We start from the raw sequence: 27,605 nt of genomic DNA on the forward strand, positions 1-27,605 counted from the left end.
AGTGAGGCAGGGATTGATCTCTTCTCCAGAATAACTACCGATAGGGCAAGAGGAAATGGCCTCAAGTTGCGCCAGGGAAGACTCAGGTCAGACACTAGGAAGAATTTCTACACGGAAAGAGCGGTGAAGCCTTGAAACCGGCTGCCCAGGGGAGTGGCGGAGTCAATGTCCCTGGCAGTGTTCAAGGAACATGTAGATGAGGCGCTTAAGGTTTAACAGGCAGGATGGTGAAGGTCTTATGGTTGGACTCAATGACCTTGAAGTTCTTTTCCAACCATAGTGATTCTATGATTCTCTGATTAAGGGCCTGGCCGCATTACTATCATGAAATGCTTGCTGGAGCAAGTGGCGTTACACCCCAGGCCTTTGCCTGGCCTCCATTGGGATGGGAGCAGTGCTACTGGAGGCACTTGCCGCTGCATGGCCACAGCTCCACGGCTCAGCCCGGCTCCACAGTTCATTTTCAGTGGTAGTATTAAGAAGCCCTCATAAAAAGTACTGCTGGAAGAGCACATGGGGGGAGGTGGGGGAAACAGAGACGGACTGCTCTGAGCAACAAGTGAAGGCAAGGGGGTTACAGATGAGTTCGCACAGACAGAATATTCAGTGATTTTATTTATTTATCTATCTATCCACCCCCAACGGCCGCCCGCGCAGCAGCCGGGGGCGGGGCGCGACGTGCGCGCGCGGGAGGAGGGGCGCTGACGAAGGCGGAAGCGGCGCGGCCGTTGCGGAGGAAGGGATGTAGCGGCGCTGACAGCGGCTGCGGCGCCGCCGTCCGCCCGGCTCCGGTTCCGCCATGGAGGTAACGGGGCGGGGGGCTGGAGGGGAAGAAGCCGTTTCGGGGAACTGTTGGGAAGGACCGTTGGGGGTCGCGTGACCTTGCGGCCCGCCCAGCCGCGGCGTCGGCGGCCGTTGGCGCGTGGTTGCCCCCGTGCCCTGAGGGCCTCGGCGTCACCCGCTCCGCGCCGGGCAGCTCCCGGGCAGCTCGGGCCCCTTCCCTCGGTGCCTCCTTCAGCGCGGGCCGCGGCGCAGGGGGCTGCGGCCGCCCCCGTGGCCGCGGGGCGCCGCGGGGAAGGCGGAGGGGCCGCCCGGCTGCGCAGCCCGGCGGGGAGGCAGCGGGGTCGGCTGGAGGTGTGTGGGGGGAGAACCCGCGCGAGAGGCGGCGCGTGTCGCGCCGGTTACACCTCCTGCTGTAAAATAGCTCGAGGGAACAGGCTTTGGCTAGGAAACGCTGCCGACACAGGCAAATAAAGTCACTGAAATACACGTCTCTAGTGTGTCTCGCATAACTGCCAAGAGGAGTCCGAAGGCAATCTTCTAAATTTCATACACTTGACTAGCACCCAGTAGTTGCTGAGCTGGGCACTTTCTAATTATGCCCCTGTCTCCTAAAGCAGTCTGAATTCAGATTGTTTTAATGTGATCTGGTGTGCTTATATTGGGTGGCATCTAAAGCTCACACGCTGCTCAGAAATTCGCTCTTCATCTTGGTCATTGCTGTTGCAGCAATGTCAAATATCAGTTATATAGTGTTCCTACTGTGGCTTGTTTCTCCAAATGTGTGTTTAGTGCTTGAAAAAGTAAGAAGTGGAGAACAAAAAAACAACAATAAAAAACCCACAAAGCATGGTATACTGTGCTTTGGAAACCCCTTAGTAGGTGAGGTGGGCCTTAAATTAAATAAAGAAAAACTTATTAGTAAAGCATGGAAGCATAAGCTGCCTTCAGAATGAAGGAGTAGGAACTTGAGAATCCGTACAGGATTATCTTTAGCATTGTGCTTAAGAATATTATGTCTGTTGGCTCATGGCTCAGATACACCTAATCCTTAATCAAATTTAAGCTTTTTTTTTTTTTAATTACCATCTTCCTCAGCATTCTTTTAACTAAGACAAGTAAAGCTCTCTACATGAGCTGCTTATGTTATCTTTTTCAGAGCAGCAGAACTGAATGTACCCTCTTGCATGATAAGTTCTGCCTTTATGTACATTAGTGTAAAGAAGAGCAAAAGCAACATGCAGATTTATCTGACTTTATTCTAACATCAAGAGATACAGTTATCATTATTTTTAAAGACTAACAATTTGTTGCACCCTAGTAAGCATACTGTTTGTAGTGGCGTTATTTTACTAGCGGTGCTGCTCAAATACTAAGAATTTAAATGTTGAAGGTCAGTGTCTAAGAAAACCTGAATCTTAAAAACTTGCTTACAGTGTTATTCTTTAATAACATGATAATTCTTTCTGTGTCTTTGACAAGCATACTGTCCTCTCATAAACTTTCCCTTGTCTTCTCAAGGACTCTAACCCATGTAGTACAGAGAAATACTGTAGCTGTGTCCTTGGTCTGTACTTGAACTCATATTTGGCCTTTCTTAGTATCTCTCTGAGCTGTTCTCTTAAGTCGTTAATTAGTGTGTATCTCTACCAGTAATGATTGGATTCATTTTTTTTTTTCTTGAGTTTCTATTGCAAGTTTTTGTTTATCTGAATAGAGAGAGTAGCAAAATGAAATTGAAGGCATAGTACCTAGTCTGATAGTATAAAAGAAAAAGCAAGGTGAAGGTCAAATCTTGGAAATGCTACCTGTAATATTTTGGAAGTGTCTGGCCCATTTTGATTATTGTGTCTTAGTTATATTTTTTTTCCTTATGTTTCCAGGTATATGTGAGCATATCTTACACGTACCCACTCTGAAGTAATGTAGAGTCTCCCAGAATAGATCTGAGGAGGCTTGCAGTAAAAAGAGTTGGAGTAGAGAGGCCAGGCTTTGCAGAATCTGTTCAAATACATTTTCAAGGCCATCACTACCATATGCTTGTAGTGTTAATTGTTTTTTTTTTTTTTTTCTTTTAAGTGTTCAGTATTATATTTTCTTTAAAAAAAATTCCTAGGTCTGATTAAACTGACCTTCATTGTCATACCTGCCTTTTCTTGAACAGGTCTTTTAATAATAAGCTCTTGAGTCACATTTTCATAATTAGTTGTAAATAAAATGTTTTTTTGTAGTATATTAACTCTGAATAGAGATTAAGTAGTGCCTTTGTAGTGCTATACTGATTTAAAAATCAGATTCTTTTCTATTCTGCTTTTGTATTTGGCTGACTGCAATTAATCTTCAAGGAAAACACCACCATTATCTTTCTGACTACTGCTGCAAATGGTTTTGCTTTCTTGAGCTTCCACTACCGTTGCTTAGTTTCAGTATGTGCAGACTTTCAGTTACTTTCTTCAGCATAAAAAAGTTCAGTTTTTGCATACAGGGCTTTATTTCATTGTAGGTACAAGATGCTGGGCAAGAGATGGTGGCTTCTCCTGTCACACCAGGAACAGGCAAATCAAAGGTAATCTCAATTCACAAATTCTATTTATTTGGATAGCGGAGGTTTAGAGGATTACAGCTTCCTAGTAGCTGTAAAGATTCTTCCTTTGTAACCAAAAGATTCTCTGTAAAGATTCAGTTTTGCCTCTTGAAGATTAGATTTATAAATGCTAGACTCAGGAAAGCTTATTTTGGAAATTATGGAACAAAATTTCATTTCAGTGCATTCATTTCCTATGATAATATTTGATCAGATATTTTTAGCAGTTGGTTATGGAAATAGTATGTTTTCTTATGAACTCACGCTTCCTGGCCTAAATTTCCTTGGCCTGGCCTAATTTCCTTCCAGTAAATTAAAAAACAGTAATGTTAGGTCAGCGTGCTGTATCCAAAACATGGTTCAAGTTATATCATTCTGAAGACCCAGCTGTTTTTGAGGGGACGGTGGCGGTACTTACGGGCTTCATATTTTTTTCTGGTATCTCTCAGTCTACCTATTGCATTGGAGTCCTGCACAACTAAGTTTTCATTTCTAACAGATGCTTATCCAATTAAATCTTCTAGAATAAGCTTGGAAAAGTACTGACTTAACAGTAGTTTCTGTTATTGTACTGTTACATCTGTGCAGCTACATAATAAGTTTCTTGTCCTAAATCTTAACATCATGAAAATCGGAAGCTAAAATACTTTTTTGCTGTTTACCTCTCTATTGGAGGAAGCTGGGTTTATAATAATGCACCTTCTTACAGCTGGACACGCTGCCCAAAGAAGATCTCATCAAGTTTGCCAAAAAGCAAATGATGCTTATACAGAAAGTGAAGTCAAGGTGTACAGGTACCTTACTGAAGGAATAATTGCTACTTTAATGCTTGATACTGATTGACTTGTTATCAGTGACTTTGGTGAGGGGACAGAGTGCACCCTCAGCAAGTTTGTGGGAGATACCAAACTGAGTGGAGTGGCCAGTGCTCCAGAGGGCTGTGCCGCCATTTAGAGGGACCCGCGCAGGTTGGCGACTTGGGCAGAGAGGAACCTTGTGAGGTTCAACAGGGACAAGTGCAGGATCCTGCACCTGGGGAGGAATAACCCCAGACATCAGGACAGATTAGGGGGTGACCTGCTGGAAAGCAGCTCCATGGAGAAAGGTATTTGGAGAGTCTTGGTTAACAACAAGTTAACCATGAGTCAGGGATGTGCCCTCGTGGCCAAGAAGGCCAATGGGATCCTGGTCTGCATCAGGAGGAGCGGTACCAGCAGGTTGAGGGAGGGGATCCAGCCCCTTTGCTCAGCTCTGGTGAGGCCACACCTGGAGTACTGGGTGCAGTTTTGGGCTCCCCAGTACAAGAGGGATGTGGAGCTTCTAGAAAGGGTCCAGCGTAGAGCTGTGAAGATGATTAAGGGACTGGAGCATCTATGGTATGAGGAAAGACTGAGCGAGCTGGGCCTGTTTAGCCTGGAGAAGCGAAGACTGAGAGGAGATCTGATCAATATGTATAACCACCTGAGGGGAGAATGTAGGGAGGATGGGGCCAAATTCTTCTCAGTGGTGGCCAGTGACAGAACAAGGGGTAATAGGTACAAATTAAAACACAGGAAGTTCCATCTGATATGAGGAAGAACTTCTTTCCTGTGAGGGTGGCAGAGCCCTGGAACAGGCTGCCTGGAGAGGTTGTGGAGTCTCCTTCTCTGGAGATCTTCCAAACCCACCTGGATGCCACCCTGTGCCATTTGCTGTAGGTGTCCCTGCTTGAGTCAGGGGGTTTGGACTAGATGATCTCTAGAGGTCCCTTCCAACCTCAACCATTTTGTCATTCTATGTAATACTAGGCAGATTTCCTAGACCTTTTTTTTATTATTTATTTATTTATTTATTTATTTATTTATTTCCCCCCCCTATTTCACTGTTTTTGTGGGAAGATAAAGACTGAAGTTCTTGGGTAAAGGCAGTGAACAAAATAAAATAAATGCTGCTTATGCCAGGCATAAAGTTTGACTCACCAGGGTGTGTGGTGTGATGAAACAGTGTAGCCTGTGCTAGTTGAAGTGGGACCTGCCATTATGTATTCCCTATAACTGTCGTAGTGATAAGGCTTTTCAGGAAGCAGATAGGAGAGGCAAAATCTGTAATACATTTTATGTAATTGATTGTGCATAATTAATCTTGTTGCAGAACATTATAACATCTTTAAAAGGCTCTCTGCTTTATATTTGATTTGCTGCTTTAATGAGAAATTGTGAAAAATGCTAAATGGAGTTATATGTTAACCACAGAAAGATTGCATAGTTGCAGTAATGTATTCTGTGACCAGCAGAACTAGTGAATGTCGCTTCTTACACTCTTATATGTGCACTTTATACTTAGCATCCACGGTATGTCTGTGCTCTCATGCTCTGTTCCCCTGTTCTCTGTTGCCCCTTTTCCTCTTGTGCCCGCTTACGTGCTCCTCTGCCACTTCTGGCTGGTGATAACTGCCTAGCCAGAAGAATAACTATAGGGATGGGCTAACAAGGTTCTTTAAGTGGGGTCATTAATTAGATCTTGCTCTTCTGTGTGCAGCCTATCTTTAGAGTACCTATAGGAACTGGATATGTTTTCTTTGACTTAATTTGGTTATGGACCAGGAAAGGAGTACTGAATGTTTGTTTTCCTCTTCCTTCTCCCCCGCCTCCTTCTTTTTCTCCCCCCTTTCCCCAATACTCAGTAACAAATCAAAGTCTGTAATAAAAAAAAGATACCTTAGATTTGGACAGGAGTGGTGTTGTGGATTTATAAATATAATGCTGTTATAGAGCATCAATTAATGCTTGCTGTGGAATTTCTACTCAATTTCTTTTTAAGAACTGGAGAAAGAAATCGAAGAACTCAGATCTAAAGCAACTACTGGAGGAGCTGATGATATTATTCAGGTAGGAATATGAAATGCATTTCTGATGCCCTGTATATTGTTACTGAAATAAGCTAACAAAAATAGCTGTAAAAGTGTTATTCAAATTGACTGAGATCAGTTTCAGAAATTCAAGATACTTTCCAAAACCTCCTCTTTTCTTCCTCTCTTAATCTCCTACCTCTCTGCTTTACTTTTCAGAAAACAATGTTAGTTCTGTGAGAAATTACTTGTATAGAATAGCATAGTCTCTCTGGCAAGAGTTTGTCCCACGTTAGGGAAGGTTTTTCTTGCCCTTGGATTGACCACTGTGGTGAGGAAAGATTTTAGCCATTGAGGAGTCTTCTGAGAGAGTTATTTGACAAGTTCAGAAACTCACAGAATTAAAGCACTTATCACAAGAAATACCTTCTGGAATGTAACTGAATTTTTAAAAATTTTGTTTTAGTGGGAAGAACATCTGTCTGTCTAAATGTAAAAGCTATATAAAGCACAGCAGTAAAAATTGTGTGTCTGATGGGGGGAATTGTCAACTGGAAAATTCTTTGCAGTAGTTTTAGTGGAGATTTTATTTGCCTTCTGAAGAAGGAAAGCTTCTTTTGCCTTCTTCCCACCTTGTCAGGGAGAGATAATCTGATTAGAAAAGGGATTTTGAAGAGAATTTACTACTAAATCATTCACTATCTATGGTATTTGAGCTGAAAGTAGCTTTTTAGATCAGGTGTTTAATCAAAAAGAAAAAAAAAATCTGAGTTCTTACTGCTCTTACTGCTCCCAAAAATTGCTGGGACTTTCATTTTAAGTAACCCTCCTTCTTATGTTATTTCTCTCTTAAACATAGGCTCTCACTGAAAGACTGGATGTTGTCCTTCTCGAAAAAGCTGAAAGTCAGCAGCAGTGTGTAGCTCTGAAAAAAGAAAATAATCAAAGAAAGCAAGAAGCAGAGGTACTAAAATGAGTAATAAAACATTACTAAAAATATTTCAAACATATATTTAACTTAATTTTCTAGTTCTGTCATATATTTTACTTTTTTGTCTTCTTCTTCATTCTGCTAAGCTCTGTTGTACCCTATAAAAAACTGAAAGGGTTCATGTGTTGATGCATATTTCTTCTGTAGGCTGTAATTTATAGGGTTTATAGTAGTGTTTATAGGACTGGTGATAAATGTATTCATTGGTTAGATCTACAGAAACTCAAAAAGATTCTTGCCGTTGTGGCCAAGAGGGCCCAAGGTACCTGGGGTATGTTGGGAGGAGTGTTGCCAGCAGTAGGTTGGGGAAGGTGATTGATCCTCCCCCTCTACTTGGTGAGGCAGCACCTGGAGTGCTGGGTCCAGTTCTGGGTTCGCCAGTACAAGAGTGACATGAAGCTATGGGAGAGAGTCCAGCGAAGGGCTACAAAGATGATCAAGGGACTGGAGGATCTCTCTCATGAGGAGAGGCTGAGAGCTGGGTCTGTTCAGCCCAGAGAAGAGAAGGCTGAGAGGGATCTTATCAGTGAGTACAAATACCTTAAGGGAGTGTGTCAAGAGGATGGGGCCAGACTCTTTTCAGTGGTGGCCAGTTGACAGCACAAGAGGCAAAAGCCACAAACTGAAGCACAGGTTGTTCTGCCTAAATTTCTTAGGGAGAAGTTCTTGCCTGTGAGGGTGACAGCGCCCTGGCGCAGGCTGCCCAGAGAGGCTGTGGAGTCTCCTCCTTCGGAGATCTTCAAAAGCTGCCTGGACACAATCCTGTGCCACATGCTCTAGGTGTCCCTACCGGGGCGGGGGGGGGACTAGATGATCTCCAGAGGTGCCTTCCAACCTCAACCATTCTAGGATTCAATCTGAGCATTAGTAGCCTACATATGTGATATCTTGCCTAATCAGTCAAGTATGCCTCTCCATGGAAAACATAGTTTTACACTCTGATATCTGTAGGGAGGAGCCTGTAAACCAAGATACCTAAATCTCAGTAATCTCAATTAATAATAGACTGTAGAATACAGTGTCAATTATGTGGAATGTAGTGTTCCAGGTATTTGGATTTGAGGTGATAAAGTTAGCAACTATTCTGATTATGTATTGAAGATCAATTTACTTTTATTAGAGCTGAGATTTTTGTGACCCTTTCATAAAAGTGCTAGTAAACATGACTTAATATGTCATAGTTCTATCTCATTTTACACTGTTGCTGTGCTTGCTGCAGAGTCTTTTCTCAACCGAGCTGTCAAAACACAGTTTAAAAACTGAATATTTCTAAAACTAAACTCCAAAAACTCATTAGTTTAAACAATTTATTTGGAAATTCTACTTACTATGCTACCTGTATTTAATAACTTGTGTGTTTCTTTAGGCTGCAGTGGCTAAGACAGAAGAATTGCAGAAGCAACTGGAGGAGTCCAGTATTGACTCTGTGAAAGAAATTAAAGCTCTGAAGAATGAATTAGTAAATGCACAGTCCAAATACAGCGAGGATGTAACAAAGCTGAAGAAAGAATTGGAGGAACAAGAGAAGAAACAAATGGGACTTATGGAACAAATTGAGTGTAATAGTAATAGTCAAGAAGAAGTTAAAAAACTACTGGACGATGTTCAGAGAATTAAATGTGCTTATGAAGAGCAAATTTTGTGTCTAAACAAGCAATTGGAAACTGTGAATGATGACAAAAACAAAGAATTGGCAAATCTGCAAGAAACTATTAAAAGCAATTCTCAGTGTTACCATAATGAAATTAATAACTTACATGAAGAGCTTAAAAAAATAAAGAGTGCCCATCAGGAAGAGGTTTCAGGGTTGATGCATCAAATTGAAATGTCTTCTAGAGAAAATGAAGAAAAGCAGAACCAGATAAATGAATTGCAGAGGAATTTGGCAGAGCAGAGTATAATAAAAGAGGAAAATGTGAAGGATGCTGCTACTGACCAGCGTGAGTGTGACTTGCAGCAGTTAAGAGAAGTCCTACATGAAAATAGAGAAAAATGGATAGATGCTGTAGATGCTCAAGAAGAGTCTTCTGCAGAAGCAGAATTGAAGGAAAAGGTTAGATACCTAGAGCATAGTTTAGAAGAGCTCCAGTCTCAACAGAGTATATTAAAAGATGAGCTAACCTATATGAATAACGTTAAACTAAAACTGGAAGAAGAAATCCATCGCATAAAGGATGAATATTTTCATGAGCGGGAAGACTTGGATTTTAAAATAAATGAATTGCAGCTCACTAAAGAAGATTACTGTTGTGCAATTGAAAAACTAAAATCAGAGCTTCAAGCAGCAAGACACCACTGTGAAATCACTGCAAAAGAGCATAAATTAGAAACTCAAGCTCTGAAAGAGCAGCATGAGAGAGAAATTTCTAAACTAAATACAACTTTGTTATCCAGTGCTGAAAAAGAAAATATAGCATTAGTCTTTGAAATGCAGGAACTTAGGGAACAACTTGAAAAGCTCACTCAGGAGAAAGAAGAAGCAGTGTCCAATTATGACAGCCTGAGAGATACAATGGAGACTCTACAAACTGAGCTAGGGGAGTCTGCTGGAAAGATCAGCCAGGAGTTTGAATCATTGAGACAACAGCAAGCTTCTGATGTTAGTGAACTTCAGCAGAAACTTCGGGCTGCTTTCAATGAAAAGGATGTTCTTCTTGAAACTGTGAATCGCCTCCGGGAGGAAACAGAAAAGATGTCATCTAATCAGCTTGAGGTAGAAGAACTCAAACATAAAATTGTTGCTCTTGAGGAGGAGAATGAAGCAATAACAAGCTGTGTGCATGAAAAAGAGATGGCCATAAAAGAACTGGAAGAAAAGATCGTTGTTCTTGCTGATCAGAACCAGGGTATTTTAAATGAAGTAAAAAGCTCATATAGAGAGAGAGATACTTTTCAGGAAAGATGCAAACAGGAGCAAGAAAAAGTTCAGGAACTTCAGCAACAAGTAGATGCTGTTAACCAGTACAATAATGACCTGGAAATAAAGGTAAATGAATTAAAAGAGAGACTGAATGAAACTTTAAGCATGATGAATGAAAATGCACAAATCATAGAGCAACTGGAAAGCCAAATTGAATCTCTGATGTGTGATAGAGAGCACCTTTCATCTGAAGCAGATATTCTGCGTGAGGAAAATAAGAAAATAATTCAGGAAAAGGTTAGATTAAGTGAAGAGCTGGAAAAGATTGCATCTGAAAAAGAGACTTGGTCAGTGTTGAAAGAGCAATTGGAAAACTTAGAAAAGAAACTACAAATGATAAATGGAGAAAAAGACCATTTATCAACCTTACTTGAAAGTGAGCAAGCACACAGATCTCTTGTTAGAACTCAGCTATACTGCTTAATTGAGCAAATGGGATCCAAAGTTTCATATTCTGAGGAGGAACATGATTCTCTCAGCTTACTAAACACTGCAAATGAATGCTTGGCAAAAATGAAAGAAGGACAATGCCTTACTCTAGAGAACGAGGAGAAAGCTCTTCATCTCCAGCAAGAAGTAGAGAGATTGGAGCAAGAAATCATAGCTCAAGATACAGAACGTACGTCTCTGCTTGAGGACTTTGAAAAAGAAAAGACTTTTTTAAGAGAAGAATTGGAAGGAGCATTATCTGAAAAAGAAGCACTGCAACTTGATATCCAGGAACTGAAGAATGCCAGTGAAAAAACAAGGATTGAAAATCAAGATCTTTTGGCTCACATTGAAGAGATTTCTCAAAAACTTGCTTTTTATGAAAATCAAATACAAGAACAGCAAAAAGGATCTGCCACAGAAAAACAAGAAGACCTAAACTTCATTCTGGAACAAAAGGAAACTGAACTTAGAAATGTGAAAGACGAACTGAGTTCTCTAAAGGTTATATTTTGTTATTGAAGTATACAGACTAAACCTCTAAAGTCTTCAGAATTAAGGTTCAAAAATTACTTTCCTTCTTTCTTTTTTTTTTTTCCTTCTCCTTTGGTTCAGAGTGAGTTTTGCTTTTAAAAAGCACACATTTCTTAGTATCCTAATATATCAGATTCTCCTTTCTTCTGCTGAGGGGAAAAAAAAATGCTATTTTACCCAAAGCTGCTTGTACTCAGTCTTTTCTCTTTCTACCAGTACCCTCTAAAGTTATCACTTAAGTAGGTGTGCTGACCTATGTCTTTCATTCAAACTTTTTATGATTTCTCTAACTTTCTATGACTGTCTCAAACAAGACTGCTGCTTGAACCACAAAGCTACTGTTAAATTCAGTTCCATGGGCTTGATGCTTACATAGAATTTATAGCTGAATTAAGTCTCCCATTTTTTGTTTTCTAACAGGATGAAAAGCATCTGTTAAAAGGTTGGAATGTTTTTCTTTCAACATAAGTATGATTTTCAGTTACCAAGCTAATATGAATTGTAAATACTCTCTTGGTGTTGAGAAGGTAGACAGTGTTCAGCCATAGCTGGAATTTTTATTGCTTTGTTGAGGAAAAACAGTTAAAACAAAGAAATGTTTGTAATACTTCTTGTATGTTTGCTTATAATACAGGATTTAATGGGAACATTGACTGGAAAAAATGATCAACCATCTTCAGTAGCGGAGCTGCAGGAAAAAATTGGTATCTTTCTCCCTGTTGTGATTATGTAATCAATTTTTCTTTTTTTGGATTGTTAGACTTTTGGGATTTTTTTTTCTCTGTGTGATTACCCTATGTTTCCTAAAGGCTGAGGGAAGTTGGAAATTAGATATGCAAACAAAATCCCTTCCATCAAAACAATATTCCTTCCATTAGGGATTCAAAATAATGTTAGCAATTGAAATCTGTTATGGCTTGATATTTCTTAAATTTTCATTTGCTGTCTATATTGTCTATAAATATTGTAGTGGATTTTTTTAATATGAAAATAATTGTGTCATTGGGAGTCTTTAAGGCTGCTAAGAAGGAAAAATACTTTTCCCCAAAGTACTGCTGCTTCATTGCAGTTATTTCAAAACATTGGGGTGGGGGGAAGGATTCTAAATTATTACAACCTTATGCAGAAGATGATAATATGTTTATACCAAAAACTGTAATGGAAGTTTTTGAAGATCTGACATCTCTCCACACAGACAGCCTAGGAACAAGCTTTCCCTGCTTCAAACTGAAATGAAGTGTTTAAATGGATGAAAGATACGAATATCTCCCAGTGGTACTGGATGTTTTGTTTTGTTTCAAAATTATGCTGGTATTTGTGTCGTTACTGAATTGCATTACATTTCTTGGGGTGGGGGAATGATATTATTTATTCTCTTTTATTTACTTTAGGAAATCTGGAGAAAGAATCTGCTGAAAAAACAGAGAAGCTTAGTAAAATTAAGGTTGTGGCTGTAAAAGCAAAGAAAGAGTTAGATACCAGCAGAAAAGAGGTACCCTGACTGCTTTCTTAATGTGAGGAACTGCACATGGGGTTCTGTTTTAATGACACACAGTTCTTTGTCATCAGGTGCAGACTCTGAGGGAAGAATTGGAGTTGGTTCGATCAGAAAAAGATCAGTTGTCTGCTTCGATGAAAGATGTTATTCAAGGAGCTGAAAGCTATAAGGTAAGGTTAGCATAATATCTGCAAAAGAGAGTTAACTGTCAGAAAATACTTTTCTGAAGTACATTTGGCAAAAGAATTCAGTGTTCTCCTTTTAGATGTTGTATCATGTATATCAAACAACAGATTGTCAAGGCAAATCTATACTTAATATTTTTCAAGCTACATAAAACTGGGAATCAGGTAGTCCTTAAGTGGTAAAGATAACATGCTGACCATTCGAGCACATTTCTGGGCATGTGAAGGAGAGGCTGGTGATAGGGAGCAGTCAGCATGCATTTACCAAAGACAAATCATGTTTGACCAACCTGGTTACCTGCTGCAATAAAATGATTGGATTTGTAAATGAGAGTAGATGACAGTGGGTGTCATTTATGTTGACTTTAGCAAGGCTTTCGACGGTGTCTCTCATAAGTGTCTCCTATCCAAGTTAGGATGTTACGGTGTAGATGGGTGTGTATCTTAAGTGGGCTTAGAAGAAAAGAGGGGAAATAAAAAGGTTGTATGGCTGAACTCAGTAGTAGTTAGTAGGCTACATGCCACCTGGAGGCCAGGAACAAGTGGAGTGTTGCAGAGGTCTGTATGGGCACCTGTCCTTTTTCAGTCAGTGCACTTGAGGGCAGGGCTGCTGTAGGGGCCTAGGTAGGCAAGGGAGTGGGCCAACGGAAGCCTTTGGAAGTTGAGCAAAGACGGATGCAAGGTCCTACCTGTGGGAAGGAAGAAGCCTCTGCTGTGATGCAGCTCGGGCTGGCTGGGGAGCAGCTCTCCTGGAAAGGATTTGAGAGTCTTAGTAGACAGCAAGAGGAGTGTGAGGCAGGAGGGTGCTTTGATACAAAAGGTGCCATCCTGGGCTCCATGAATTAGAGAACAACTAGTAGATTGAGGGAAGTCATCTTCTGCCTTTGGTCAGCACTAGTGAGATGGCATCTAGAATATTACATCGGGGTATTGGGTGCCCTAATACAAAAATTAGGAGTGAGTTTAGTGGAGGGTGACAAAGATGGTTAGGGGACTGGAGTAATGCGTGAGGCTGAGGGAACTGAGTTTGCCCAGCCTGGAACAGAGAAGGTTTCAGGGGACTCCTAATGAGAGCCTCCCATATGTGCAAAGAAGTTGGCAAGGAAATGCAGAAGCCCCGAGAGACAGTTGGAAATGGAAATGAGAGATTCCAGCTGGATATAAGGATGCAACTTTTTTTCATGAGGACAGTGAAGCATTGGGACAGGCTGACCCTGTCAGGTTTCATCACCTCCTTTCATGGAGGTTTTTAAGACTTGGTGAGGAAAAATCCCAAGCTGTCTGGTCTGAACTCACAGCTGACCCTTTTTAAGCAGGAGGCTGGAGCAGAGATCTCCTGAGATCTCTTTCAACCTGAATTGACAGTGATTTTTGTGGACTTGAAAGAATTTCTGCTGGAACCTAAAATGGAACTATAGCTTTAATTTCACTCTATTTCTGATGTTGCAGTAAGTTAGCTCAGATGGTGAACTACTAAAATGTTAAGTAATATTAAATAAGTGCCTGAGGTTACTCAAGCACTCAAATCTCCATAAAATACTCAAGACAAACAAAATACATATAGTGAAAATTAAAAGCTTTTTTGATGTCTGTATGTGCTAAGAACCTTTTGATGGAATACGATAAGCAAGGAGAAGAGCTGGATTCTGAGAAAGGCAGAGCAAATAATCTTGAACGTCAAATAGATGACCTCACACGACAGCTACAGGTGTCATCCCAGCAGGTTAGTTCTGTATGTGTATCTGAGCCATTCATGATTACAGTAAAAGTTATTCTCTTTTTTAAACTGAAGTTTCTCCCTGTGATTGTCATTCTGTGTATTTCATAACCTAAGTCCATTTTGAGTGGTTACTTGAAATTCTTTTTTTTTCCTCCAAATACTGGTGTTTATCTAGGCTGTGCCAAAAAAAAAAAAAAACTCGGAATGACTTGGCTCTTTAACAAAAAGGGTTTAATTTACCTCAAGACAATTTGTAGAAAAGAACACTATCTTCAGTTGAAGATAATTTTGTTAATACCTAATGCCTCCCATAGTATCAAGTGTGCACAACACAAGTGTGTTATTTTATCAGCATCAAACTTCCATTGGTATTTCTCCAATTTCTTTTCTCCGCCTCTTCTCCCTAAGTAGAGTAATCTTGAAGCATTAAAGTTATTTATTTATTTATTCTCTTTTGGGACGAGGATGGGGCAGTGCATGTTAGAATGTGTTTGTTTTTTAGTCAAAAGAGTTTAAACATACTAAATTGTGAGATTTTTACATCATTCGCAAGAATTGAGACTGGGGCACATTGTGGAGTACTGTAGCTGAAGTCAAAGAGAAGTTAAAAGGGTAAGATGCTAATTAAGGAGCTGTAAGACAAGTTTTGCAAACATGCTTTTATTTATTTTTTTACCTAACTGAAATAGTTTTGGGATTTGAGATTCAAACTCCCAAGAATAGAGCTGTACTGCTGAACTGCATTTGAGATGCAAGTTGGCCACTGTGTTCATATAAATGGAAGCTAGTAGTAAATAGCATAGGAAAAAAAATGTGGCATATATTCTGATTATGATGGAGTTTAATTTTTATAGTTGTTAAAGTGTTTTGTAAACAAGAGTGCTGTTAGGTGTTTGGCAGCTTCCTTCACTTGCTCCTCTTTCTTAATCTGAACAGTAGAGACTGAGATTAAAATAAGGATCATGTCAAAATAAACCTATTAAAATCATTCTAATTGTAGCCCAATCATGGGGTACTTAGAATACTTAAATACTCTGAACAAAATAACTTGTTTTAGTGACTTATTTTAGCCTTTTCCTCAACATTTTTCAAAAGGTGGACAAGATCTTATAATGTCATAGTTGAGTATCTGTGGAAATACTGTTTGTAGGGGAAATTGATGAAAATCAGCATTTGATTTTTACATGTGAGCATTATCTTGTTACATAAAAATGCAACTTTTTGCTTTTTTTAATCTCTCCACAACGATCATTCTAGCACGATCAACTACAGTCTGCTAATGAAGACCTCTCGGCTCGTGTTGAAACACTGCAATCTAATGCTAAGCTTCTGGAAGCTCAAATACTGGAGATGCAAAGAACCAAAGCAAAAGTTGACAAGGAACTGGAAGCTGAAAAGCTTCTAAAAGAACAGAAAACAAAGGTAAAACTTTGTACAGATGGTAAATGGGGTGAAGCATTGCTTTCACTTAATGTGACTTTTTTGATAGTTTTGTAAAAGCTACTGGATTTATTTTTTTTGATCAAATACAAATTCCACACTTTCTCTTGTTCCCTGACTCAGCCTTTTTTGAATACTCAGTCTGTTTATTGAAACAATTTTGCAAATCCATCACTTAGAGTAGGTTGGACGTTATGACAGAATGTGAAACACTCCCTGATCTCTTGGGGTGTTGCTTGTGTACTGTCATTTCTTGAAGATTTATGTCTTCATTGTGCTTGTGGCGTGTGTGGGGCATGTGTGCATGAATTTGTGTGCTGTGCTGACAAGTATTTTGAAATTGGGCTGTATAATTGAAAAGTGTTTAAACTTCAGGAACATAGTGGTGCTGTCAGAGAACTGGAGGAGCTTCAGATGCAACTTCAGAAGGAAAAGAAGCATCTCCAGAAAACCATGCAAGAATTAGAACTGGCCAGAAAGGTAGAGTAATTGTTGCTGTTCATGTTAGTGCTTAAATGACTACCAAAGATTTTGGCACACACTGCTATTATGAATGCCCTTGAAAAATCCTCTGTGTTCTGAGGACCTTAGTGCCCAAGGTATGCAAAAAGGAAGAGACAAGCTTTGGTTTTGTGTTGAGAGCTGCTGTCTGTGTTTGTGTGTTTGTTAGCTTAGTTTACGCAAAATAGTTTATGCAAAATACTCTAAGTAGAAATGGGAACAGAATTCTGATCTCTGCTGTGCCCTCCAGAACTCTGGTGCATTTTTGTTTTGGTGAATGAGAATCATAGGGACTAGCACCTTCAAAATTTTTACTGGCAAAGCTGCTAAAACTTTTAACAGATTTTTGTTTTGTTGTTTGCTTTCTCTGTTTTTTATTCTTGCTTGAAAATATTACTTATTATTAAAGGCGTGAAAACTTGGTAGGCCAGTTGTGCTTGTGGATGTTTAGGTTATAAACTTTTTGTTATCGTGGAAAAATGTGTGTTTTTTTTTATTTTTTATTATTTTTTTTAAGTCTTTCACAGCATCCATGGCAAATTAAGTTAGAACTTCACTCTGTATAACTTGCAGGATGCTCAGAAGAGTACACTGATGGATATGGAAATAGCTGATTATGAAAGGCTAGTAAAAGAGCTTAATCAGAAGATTACTGATAAAGACAATAAAATAGAATATCTTGAGCAAGAAAATGGAATTCAGAAGCAGAAACAAGAAACTCTGCAAGAAGAGATAAGTGAGTAAACAAACAGCAGGAGTCACTATGGTATAGTCAGAAATGGTGTAGCATACAATTCAGAAGCATTTTCTCAAGTAAATGGCCGAGAGGTTTACAGGAAATACTAAAACTCAAAAATCCTTTTCAATAAAATAACCTTTACTAGGTCGTAAGTCCTTTGATTCTAATTGTCAGAAATAAAAGCCAGGGGACTTTAAGTTGTATTTCTTACCTGATTAACTTAATCATAATTATGGAAATGGAGTAATTAACAGGGGCTTTCAGTCTGACAGACCACTCTGATAAAACTTTTTTAGTTAATGTTTTAAAACTCCACTTTTTCTATCCTTAAATGTAAGTCTTAAAGCAACTTTATTTAGAAAACTGTGGTACATATGCTGAACTTATTTTGAGCTAGTTGTTTGCAGCTTTCTTGGGAAATATGTCAGAACTTCTTTAAATATTTTTTCCAGTATCTTTAAGGAAATACAGGGAGGAAGTTTTCCTTGCACATAATTGTTTTTTTCTGCCTTAGAGTCATTGCAGTTGTCTATGCAACAGGATGAGGAAAGAAATGCCAAGATAAAACAACTGCTTGTGAAAACCAAAAAAGAACTGGCTGATTCAAAACAAGCTGTAAGTACAGATGTTAATGACTATATACTTTTTTTTTTTTTTTTTTTTTTTTTTTTTTTTTTCAAACCAGCTTCTTAGAATATGGACTTGTAGTTGGACTAAGTTGCTGAAATTTGTGGGGGCTTTTTGTTTTGTTTTTAATTAACTAGCTCCTTTTATCATGCAGGAAAATGACCACCTGATGCTGCAGGCATCATTGAAAGGGGAGCTAGAAGCCAGTCAACAACAAGTGGATGCCTATAAGGCAAGAAACTTCATTTCTTTACTAATAAAGTAGTAAGTAGTAAGTGTGTGATTTGTACTGGACAGATGGAGTATCTACTTAAGAATGCAAGCATGCTATTTTTACTACAGAACAGAACACTGCTTTTGTTTCTTGAATTAATTTTGTCTTTTTGCTGCTTCTCACAAATATTTTCTCTGTGATGTACTTTAAATTGCCAGTGGATATGGGAGAGCATTTAGATAATGCAGAATAAAGAAAACAGTGGAAATGGAAGAGAAAGCAGGAAGGGTCACAAAGATGTCATATTCATATGAGGAGACAAGTGGCCTAGAACTTTGTTTATCTTATTCCAAACTTATTTCCAACTGCGCTTTTTTGTTTGTTTTTTAAGGTTATGAATGTATGAATGTTTGAATTTCTACCAGATTTGGAAATAAAAAAGTGAGATTGTATGTGCAATGCAGCTGCATAGATCCACACATACAGCGCAGTATTCTTTTTATTCTCACTCAATATGTGGCCTTGGAATTTTTATTAACAGCATATTAAAAATTTATAAAAAGAGAATTAGGTTCCAAGTTGTTAATTTGTGTTTTCAAACTCAGTGTAGAGAGTGTTCATTGATTTCAGAGACAGCCTGCTGCTTACCCTTTCTTGTTCCTTTTCTTTTGCTTTCCCTGAAAAGTCTGATCAATGTGAAGCTTGTAAACAGGATAAGTTTAAAATATTTTCTTTAAATATGGAAGTTGCTCAATTAAAAAAATGGTAACAGAGAGAAGAAGGAAGAGGGGATGATTTTCTTAACAAATGCTTCCTCCTACTGCAGTATTTTCCTCTTCAGTTGTCTCTTTAAACAACACCTTGTGTAAGGTGTCCTGAAGAACAAACTCGTGCAGAAATTACTATACTAGGAACCTGGGCCTTGCGAAATGTCCCTTTGAAGGGGGAAGAAAGTCTCTGGCATAGTAAAGGCTTAAATTTCAAACTGATTTTTCAGATTCAAGTGGCTACGCTAGCGTCAGAGAAGCACAAAGTCCAGGAACATCTGCGAACTTCTTCGGAGCAGCACCAGCGTGCACTGACTGCTTACCAGCTAAAAATTGCAGCCCTGCAAGAAGAATGCAGAACAGCCCAGGTACTGCAGCAGAAGAAATAGTTAGTCCCTTTGTAAGGAAGAAGTACTTTACTTGGTGTCCGCTTCTCTAAAAATATTTTGAAGGTCTTTTATTCTTTCTTACTTGTCTGTCAAAAATTGGGAATATCCCAGTGTTTGAAGGTACAAAGGACAAACGGGCACTCTCCTGGTTGGCATGCACCACTTTTAGAGAATGCCTGGATTGCAGTCTTATATTTCAGTTGTGTTTTTTTTGCCTGCATTAGGACTGAAAATCGTGTAGTAGAGTGAAGAAGAAAAGGGAGTCTAAGATGATTAGCCAGCCTGTACTGTGGAGAGAAGTATCCAAAAAGTCAGACAAAAATACCCTGCAATGGAATACTATTTGCTTCATGTAGGAAGAGTGAACATAGCTATCACTTAAAAAACAAATTCTTAAGCACCTTTTAATACACTGCTTTATGAGCAGAGTAGGTTTTTTAATTGGAAACTGAGCTATACATGGAAAAAAACACTAAATGCCAAGTTACTTTTTAAAATATTTTTGGCCTTGTATGACACTATGCCAGACATTCCTGGAAGTTAGTCTTTACATTAAAAACCCACAGGTTCAAGATATAGTAGGACTAGTGTTCTGGTGAAACCATGTTTATGTAGCTTACTTCACCACACTACACTCTATTGCATGAAAGTGTAGTAAATAGTAGCAAGATTTGAACACAACCTCAAGAAATTTAGAAGTTGTAAGAAAGTGAAGTGAAATGGGCAAATTCTGATGGTTGCTGCCGTGGGAAACTTAAACTTGCAGAAATCATGCTGGAAGATACAGATCACTATTTTACAAGTGCCATCTTTGTGACAGAAGAGGCCTTTGGTTGTGAACGTCTGTTGAATTTAACTTTTGAATTTACAAGATAATTTTTGGATAATTGGTATGTTATAATATCACTGTTTTATTTTGTGGGTTTTATTACATTGATTAAAAACTAAAGAAGCATGTTCTGTTATGATAGTTATTTAAATTTTCCATTGAAAAGAAGGAAATAGAACTGGTACTTCATTTTTGGGTATTTTGTGCAAGATGCAGTTCACTTTAGAGAAAAGAAATGGGCATTTGTCAATAGCATAATTTACTGAGAATGTGTTTTCCATGTAATAGGTAGAACAAGCAGCTGTTACTTCTGAATTTGAGAGCTACAAAGTCCGTGTTCATAATGTTCTAAAACAACAAAAGAATAAATCTGCGTCTCAAGCAGAAACGGAGGGAGCCAAGCAAGAAAGGTAAAACCAAAAATTTTTTGTACATACAGAAAATCCTGATTCCTGGATATTTTTGGTGAGAGACTAGCAAAGGCAAGCAGGAATGAGTTTTGCTGTTTAATGTTTTGTCTGAAGAAGTAAAATGACAGAAGGGAGGCACTTTGCTGGTGCCTTTGGTTTGAATAAAAGAGTTGATGGGGTGGAGAAAAAAGAGCTATCTCATTGCTAACCAGAGTTCCTTGCTGTGGCTGTAGTTGCCAAAAGGGAAGGTCAGTTTGTACCACATGTACAGTTTGTACTATGTTAGTTTCACATTCCTTGATTTATTTATCTTTTGTTCAGGTAGATTAATGTTAGAGCAGTTTACCTGGTCTCACAGTGTAAGAAATTAGTAAAAGCTGTTAGGAAGATTCTCTTGTTTTTTAATGAGCACAGTTAATTGTTGTTTGCTGGGTAAAACTGACCTGTCATTTTCTCTGACAAAGTATTTCAGCAAAAAGCCATTTCCATTTAAGAGTTTGCTACTCTTCAACGGAGCTCATTTTGAAATTTCGCAGTGAGAATTGTTTAGTGTAGACACAGCTCTAACTGCCACCAGAGGGAGACTTGTGTTTTGTTAGAGGAATTAGATGTGGATGGGGGCGTTATTTTTTCATCTAAAACTTTTCTCTGAAGCCAGTGATCTGCAAAAGTTGTATTTCTTTGTCTCCCCTCTTGGGACAATTTTAAGAATTTTCTGATATTGTTAAGTTGGAAAAGAGGGTCACTTTGGAAACTAAATAGATGAATAATCAAGCATCAAGCAATAAACAAGTAAACAATTTTCAAAGAAACCATTTCTGGGTATCAGCTCTAAAGGCTAACTAGATATGTTGTTTAGGAAGTGATAGAGATGACTGTAGCAAGAATACAGAAAGCATAGAGTGAGAGCATTTCTGAGTTAAAAAGGAGGAAAAGGTCCCATTTGGTTTGTGAGCTACAGTGTTTGCCCATTGTTTGCTTTATATTCCTTTGCTGAAAACCTCCTCCAGCCACCTCCTCTTTCCTGTGTTCAGTCTCAACAGAGAGACATGTTTATTAAACAAACAAAAAAAAACTTCCCTCCCTTTAGAGTAGATTTTTTTCCCCAGCTATTACTCTCCTTGTTTTATTCTTATGAACTTACTGTGAATAAAAGTTACAGTAGCCACATTCTCTACCCTATCAGTTGTGTCTCCAGCCATTCAGATTGGGCTTGATGGGTCTATTTGCAGCTCTGCTCAAGTTCAGTCGGAGCTTTATAACCAGTCGTGTCTTTCTAGGATTACTGTAGGATTATTGTGGTTTTGCTGCCCCCATTTTTGTTTGTTTGTTTATGGAGAGGGGTGGAGAACAGATTAGTTTAGAACAGCTACTCAAAATTTTGTGGATATAATGGAGCTTATGAAATACACAACTGTCTTCTTAAAGTCTGTTCTTTTCATTTTTCCCCTTATAGAGAACACTTCGAAACGATGATAGATCAACTTAAAGTTAAGCTACAGGACACTCAGCATAATTTACAGCTCAATGCAGCTGAACTCCAGGCACTGCAGTCTGAGCATGACACCCTGCTGGAAAGACACAATAAGATGCTGCAAGAGACTGTTGCAAAAGAGGCAGAGCTCCGGGAAAAGTATGATTGTTTGAATAGATAGAGAAATTTTGTTTTGTGGGAACTTTCTAAGGCCTGGACATGCAGCTGGCCTCGAACTGTGCTTCCCAAGGAAAGGGTATAACTGTTGAGAAAGTTAAAGGAATTTCCAGAGGGCTTGTTTGCAACAAACAGTCCTGAGGCAGTTTCAGATTCTAAGAATGTGTAAGCCAGAGTGTTTCTAATACTAACATTTCTTTTTTTTTCTAGTAATCTTTGCATTTTGTGTCCTGAAAAGCTAGTATTTATTTAGCATAGTGCATTCGTGTGATAGGAATAAATATTTTTTTTTCGGTCTCAGGATTGCCTTTTGAAAACATAAATTTAAATGAGAAAAAAGTTACATAATTATGTAAATGAAACATTTAAACTTAAACTTCTACTCCAAAAGCTGTGACATGTCAAATTCACTGCAAGTTCTTTGTTGTTTCTTGTGTTGTGTGTGTGTGCTATTTTCAGGCTCTGCACAATACAGTCTGAGAACATGGTCATGAAAACAGAGCATGCCCAGAGTCTGAGTCAGCTGACAGCCCAGAACGAAGCTCTGCGCAACAATTTCAGAGATCAAGTCAGGAACCTGCAAGAAGAGCACAGGAAGACAGTAGAGACACTTCAGCAACAACTGTCCAGGGTAGAAGCCCAGTTCTTCCAGCTCAAGAGTGAACCAAGCACTAAAGGTAACTCCCAGTCATACACCCAGGTTTTCTTGGGAAAGGTACAACCTGTATGCACCTGAGGCAGTCTGAAAGTTCCCTGCTATCTGTTGATACCAAGTAAAGAAAGGGTTTTTGTTATTACTATCAGTTCAGAATCAGCATCGCTTCTCTTTCCTGCAGTGTCTGCATCATCAGAAAGGTTGTAATGCTGTCCTGCTCTAGTTTGTCTCAGATTTTGGAAAGGTCACTGGACTTGAGATAAATTCTTGATGAAGTTTGATTGAACTTTAGTTCTTTTAACATTGTTTCTTATTGGCACACTTGCTATTTGAATCTTTTCACTTTTTATTTTACTGTGTCAAAATGAAATACTTGTTTATATTTCCTACTCGTATCTTTATATTCTTTTACTATATATATATATTTATATTTAATGTTTAGTACATAAAAATGTTACTTAATGTCTTTTTATATGTTTATTTTTATACTTTCATACTCAAAGTTACTGTTTAGGAGATAAGCAAACAACTATCTAACAAGCAGCAGTAGCAGTTCAAAAAATTACTCATTCTGTGTATTCCTGTTCCCTAACTGTGATTGCACCGAAGCAGCAGGAGAACATGCAGAGTAATGAAACAAGCTATTTACACCACCTGCAGGACTGGTTCAGAGAAGTTAATTCTTCTTTTGCATGATGAGCACTTGGTGCTAATCAACTGTAGATCTAGAAAAATGCTTCGATTTAAGCGGCTAATGGATGTGAAAAAAAATATTTTTATTGTAAATGGTGGGTGTGCATCTCTTCTCCAGAGTCTTCACCTTTTGTTCCCCTGCCTTTTTAAAAGACTGCATTTTATACACCTCTATAAGGCAGTCGCAGCTGTGAAGTAGTTTGGTCTGTTTCCTTCTGGTGAGACATGACTGGGTATCTTTCAGGTCCAGCTGTTTCACATCCAGCAACGAAGAACTTGAAGGAACGGCGAAACACCGACCTTCCTGTTCTTGATATGCACACTGTGGCTAGGGAAGAGGGAGAAGGCATGGAAACAACGGACACAGAGTCTGTCTCTTCTGCCAGCACCCACGTACCATCCTTAGAACAACTTCTGAACTCCCCGGAAGCAAAACATGGTTAGTGGAACCTGTGGCTTTTTTAAAGCACTTGTCTGTATAAGTTGCAGAATCTGTACCCTAAAATACCTGAGAAAATTATGATCTCATGCTTTTAGATGCAACACGCCAATGTGTTCTATGCCACTGAGTACAGAGTCCTGAATTTCAATATGAGCTTGTCCCTGAGTGAGGGCTAACAATAAAATGTTGCTATTGGACTTTATGGTTTTATATATATACCCTTCCTAAGGAGAAAAGAACAGATGAGTCGGCAAGTCAGCAAATAGCTGAAGGACTTGAAGCATTCTGGATTATCCTCTACTTGAGACAATTACATGTTAATCTAATTCATTTAATGAAAGTATATAATGTCTGCTTGTCTTAAAATGGCTAATTCAAATGGGTATTCATTGATAAGGTTTTTTTAGAAAAATGAAAACCAGCATGAAAAGTGGTATCTCAAGAGTCCCCCAAAGTAGGGGGACTAATCCATTCTAACTCATAGATGGGAACTTTCAATATTTACCCAGAAGCTATGCTACCATATGGTAGCATAGAATCAGGTTTAAAAGGTCTATTGAAAGCTTCTGGATAAATATTGAAAGTTCCCATCTATGGGTTAGAACCAAGAGTTTAAACAAAGCTATGTATCCTGGCTTACTTAGATTCACTGACCCTGCTTCTGAACAGAAGTAGATACACTGTGTGTGCAGCAGCAGCAATGGCAGCTGCTAATTTTGAAGTCTGACTTTGCATGGATTTCATTTCTTGCATAGACCTAAAACTACATTAATGAATCCTAAAGTTAATTAAGTATCATAAAATAAATGCAAGTGGCTTGTCCTTTTCTGAGATTTCTTTTCCAATTAATTGCAGAACCATCTCAGTGGCAGACAGAACTGACCAAGGATGAGCTGATTCAGAAGCTAAACACCACAGCCAAGAGTGCTGATCACTTGAATGAATTACTTCGTGAATCAGAAGCGACCAATGCAATCTTAATGGAACAAATCAAGGTTAGCAGACATACTGGAAATTGGGAACAGCTCTGACTTCTGCAGTCTCTGTCAAAGACAAAATGTTTAATAACAAATACCCTTCAGAAAAACCCAGTATTAAAATTTGGGGAGGGGGTCCAAGGGGAGGACGCTGACTTTGGATGTTGGGGGGAATATCCATGCTTTATTCTGCAGAATGAATTAGTACTTCCAAAGTCTGCATTTATTTTTATTGTATTGACTTATTTCTGTAGTTTCTAAAGGCTTTGGGGTGAATCAGATGGTTGTTTAAAAACTGCCATCAAAACCCCCAGAATAGGATTTTAACATCTAATAAATTTTTTGCTGTTTTCACTCCACCAAAAACGCTATGTTACAAGTTATGTTTCTCTTTCTGTAGCTCCTTTTAACTGTGCTAAGTTAAAAGATGTTTGAAGATACGCAGTTACTAATAGTTTGGTATTACCTCAAACTCCAAAGCCTCTCTGAGCTTTCTGGAAATGTTTTTGAAGCAACCTATTAGCTAAACATGCTAAGTTTTTTTGTTGTTGTTTGTTTGTTTGTTTTATAAAAGCTTCATATGAAAGCTTCATAATGATAATTTTGTTAAACCTTTGATACATGTTACTTGTTCAACTCTTAATCCTGATCACTAAAGTAAGCTATTCTTCTAAAGAGATACAATATTAACTATTTGGTTTTAGAGCAATATTTTTTTTCTGGATATTATCACCTCTTCAGGTTTCATTGGACTTTTCTCTTGTGTAGAGTGCTGTGCTTATGTTACTCTTTCAGAAATAAGCTGTACAACTTGCTCTGTTCTTTAATAGGCCTTTGTTCCATTATCCATTATGTGAAATAACAAATACTGCATGTTCTTTCTTCATCTGCAGCTTCTTAAGAATGAAATAAGAAGATTGGAAAGAAATCAAGAAAGAGAAAAGTCCGTGGCTAACCTAGAATACTTGAAGAATGTTCTATTGCAGTTTATATTTCTAAAATCGGGAAGTGAGAGAGAGAGGCTTCTTCCGGTGATAGATACCATGCTGCAGCTCAGCCCAGAAGAGAAAGGGAAGCTAGTTGCAATTGCCCAAGGTACGTCCCCTTCACAATGTTGGCCTAAAACAACAGAAATCAATGTGGGCGGGGGGAAACAACTGCACTTTTGTGCTTTAATTTGTGTAGACCTTTGTGCTGTTTCACTTTATTTTTTCATAGCGCCCATGAGTTAGCAATGAACCAGAGAGTTAGTATTCATATTATCATAAAACAGATCAAATACCCCCAAGGTATAAATAAAGCTAACGTGAAGTATAACTTCTTCTAAAACAGTTATGCCTCTTCCTTGACCTTTTACAAGAGATTTATGATTGTTTTTAGTAGAACTACAGCAAGTTGTAAAAATTTCATGGGTTCATGTTTTGATAGAATTATGAACTTTTGTCGCATGAAAATAGAGGTTTCTGTAGAAGTTTTCTTTGTTTGGCAGATGTTCTGAAAAGATACTAAGTGGTCCTCGCAAAGCCATATTGCAGATGTTATATTAATCTAGTATCAGTATGTTAGCTTTGAAAGTCATTTCCACAGAACATGCTTCAGTTTAATGACTATAGGGACTTAGAAAATAAGAAGTTAAGCCTCTGCAAGAAATTAACCCAAGGAGCTGATTGAATAATAGTGTTCTGACTCCTTCTCAGATGGACTATTTTCCTCTTAAACTTTTTATGATTCTCTATTTTCTCAATAGTAAGTAGCCAGCTTGTCCTTTGTTAGCAGCTGACCTTTATTTTAATTTTTAAAAAAATATATAAAGTATAAATGCAGTATTACAATTCTTACTCATGTGGGATATTTTTTCACTAGTTATTGCTTTACTTTTAAGCACTAATGCCTTACATGAAAGAGTTTGCATATGGAAAGCTAAGAGGTAAATTAAATCCATAAAATCAGAATGTTTGTTCTGGTGCTGTTAGTAAGCACTGACTGAATTTTTCTGGGGAAAGCTGGTAAGGAATTTTTCAGAAGCCTTTTCAGGTATGCAGAGTAAAGTGTAAGTCGTGGTAAAATGCATGTACATGACTGGCAACTCGAGGGCAAGTACTGAGTGTTGTAAACTTGATGACAAGATAACAAGATTAGCATTTGGAAAATGACAAGATCACTTAACCAAGTGATTCAATATCTGGTGTAATAAAGTGTGTGTTTCTTTTTCAGGTGAGGAAGAAAGTACCACACGACCTTCTGGGTGGACTTCGTACCTCCACAGCTGGTCAGGACTTCGATGAGACAGTAGAAACACCCAGTCTTAAATATGTCCCACAGTTGCACAAAGAGGAATCTTAATGTAGAGAAGTAACCCATAGGTATTCTAGTGCTGACCAATATATTTTTGTGTCCATGTATTAATTTGAGCTTTGGAGGCTGGTCGAAGAAAGAAGTCCTCAGTACTTCTGAAAGACTCCTATTTCACATCCTGACAGCAGTAAGCTACTTAGTTCTCTTGTAAATGTTAAAAAAGCTAATGGCCAGAAACATAATGAGAAGTGACAAAGTGATTGTAAATTACTTGGAAACAGAGTTTGACAAACTTGTGACAGGTCATGTGGTACTGGTTAAAAACATAAAGCAGTAACTGGAATAACTGGACTTAAAGCATTTTGAAGTGTTTACAGTTTCTTTCACATTTTCCTTCAGCTTGTTGCTCTGTGTGGTTCATGCTATTCTCTGCATGTTGAAGAAGCTAAAAATCAAGGTAATTCCTCTCTGTAGTGACACTTTGAAAACATAAGATCACTTCAAAACA

The 27,605-nt window shown here is 38.5% G+C and overlaps 1 protein-coding gene across 1 annotated transcript; it reads left to right on the forward strand.

Annotated features, from left to right (window-relative positions):
• Window positions 1-782: 782 nt before the first annotated feature.
• GCC2 (GRIP and coiled-coil domain containing 2) lies at window positions 783-27,605 on the forward strand. The gene is made up of 23 exons (XM_088530202.1): window positions 783-805; window positions 3,284-3,346; window positions 4,074-4,158; window positions 6,164-6,231; window positions 7,051-7,155; window positions 8,549-11,035; window positions 11,700-11,769; window positions 12,457-12,557; window positions 12,635-12,733; window positions 14,352-14,471; window positions 15,726-15,890; window positions 16,284-16,388; window positions 16,983-17,145; window positions 17,663-17,763; window positions 17,930-18,007; window positions 18,987-19,124; window positions 20,263-20,384; window positions 21,841-22,017; window positions 22,495-22,712; window positions 23,628-23,822; window positions 24,681-24,820; window positions 25,696-25,897; window positions 27,017-27,605. The coding sequence occupies exons 1-23, from the start codon at window positions 800-802 to the stop codon at window positions 27,085-27,087; spliced, it is 5,079 nt and encodes a 1,692-aa protein (XP_088386328.1). The 5' UTR covers window positions 783-799; the 3' UTR covers window positions 27,088-27,605.

Source organism: Tinamus guttatus, unplaced genomic scaffold, assembly GCF_059628265.1.
Source record: "Tinamus guttatus ecotype Peru unplaced genomic scaffold, ASM5962826v1 Tinamus_guttatus_pri_ptg000030l, whole genome shotgun sequence".
NCBI lineage: Eukaryota > Metazoa > Chordata > Aves > Tinamiformes > Tinamidae > Tinamus > Tinamus guttatus.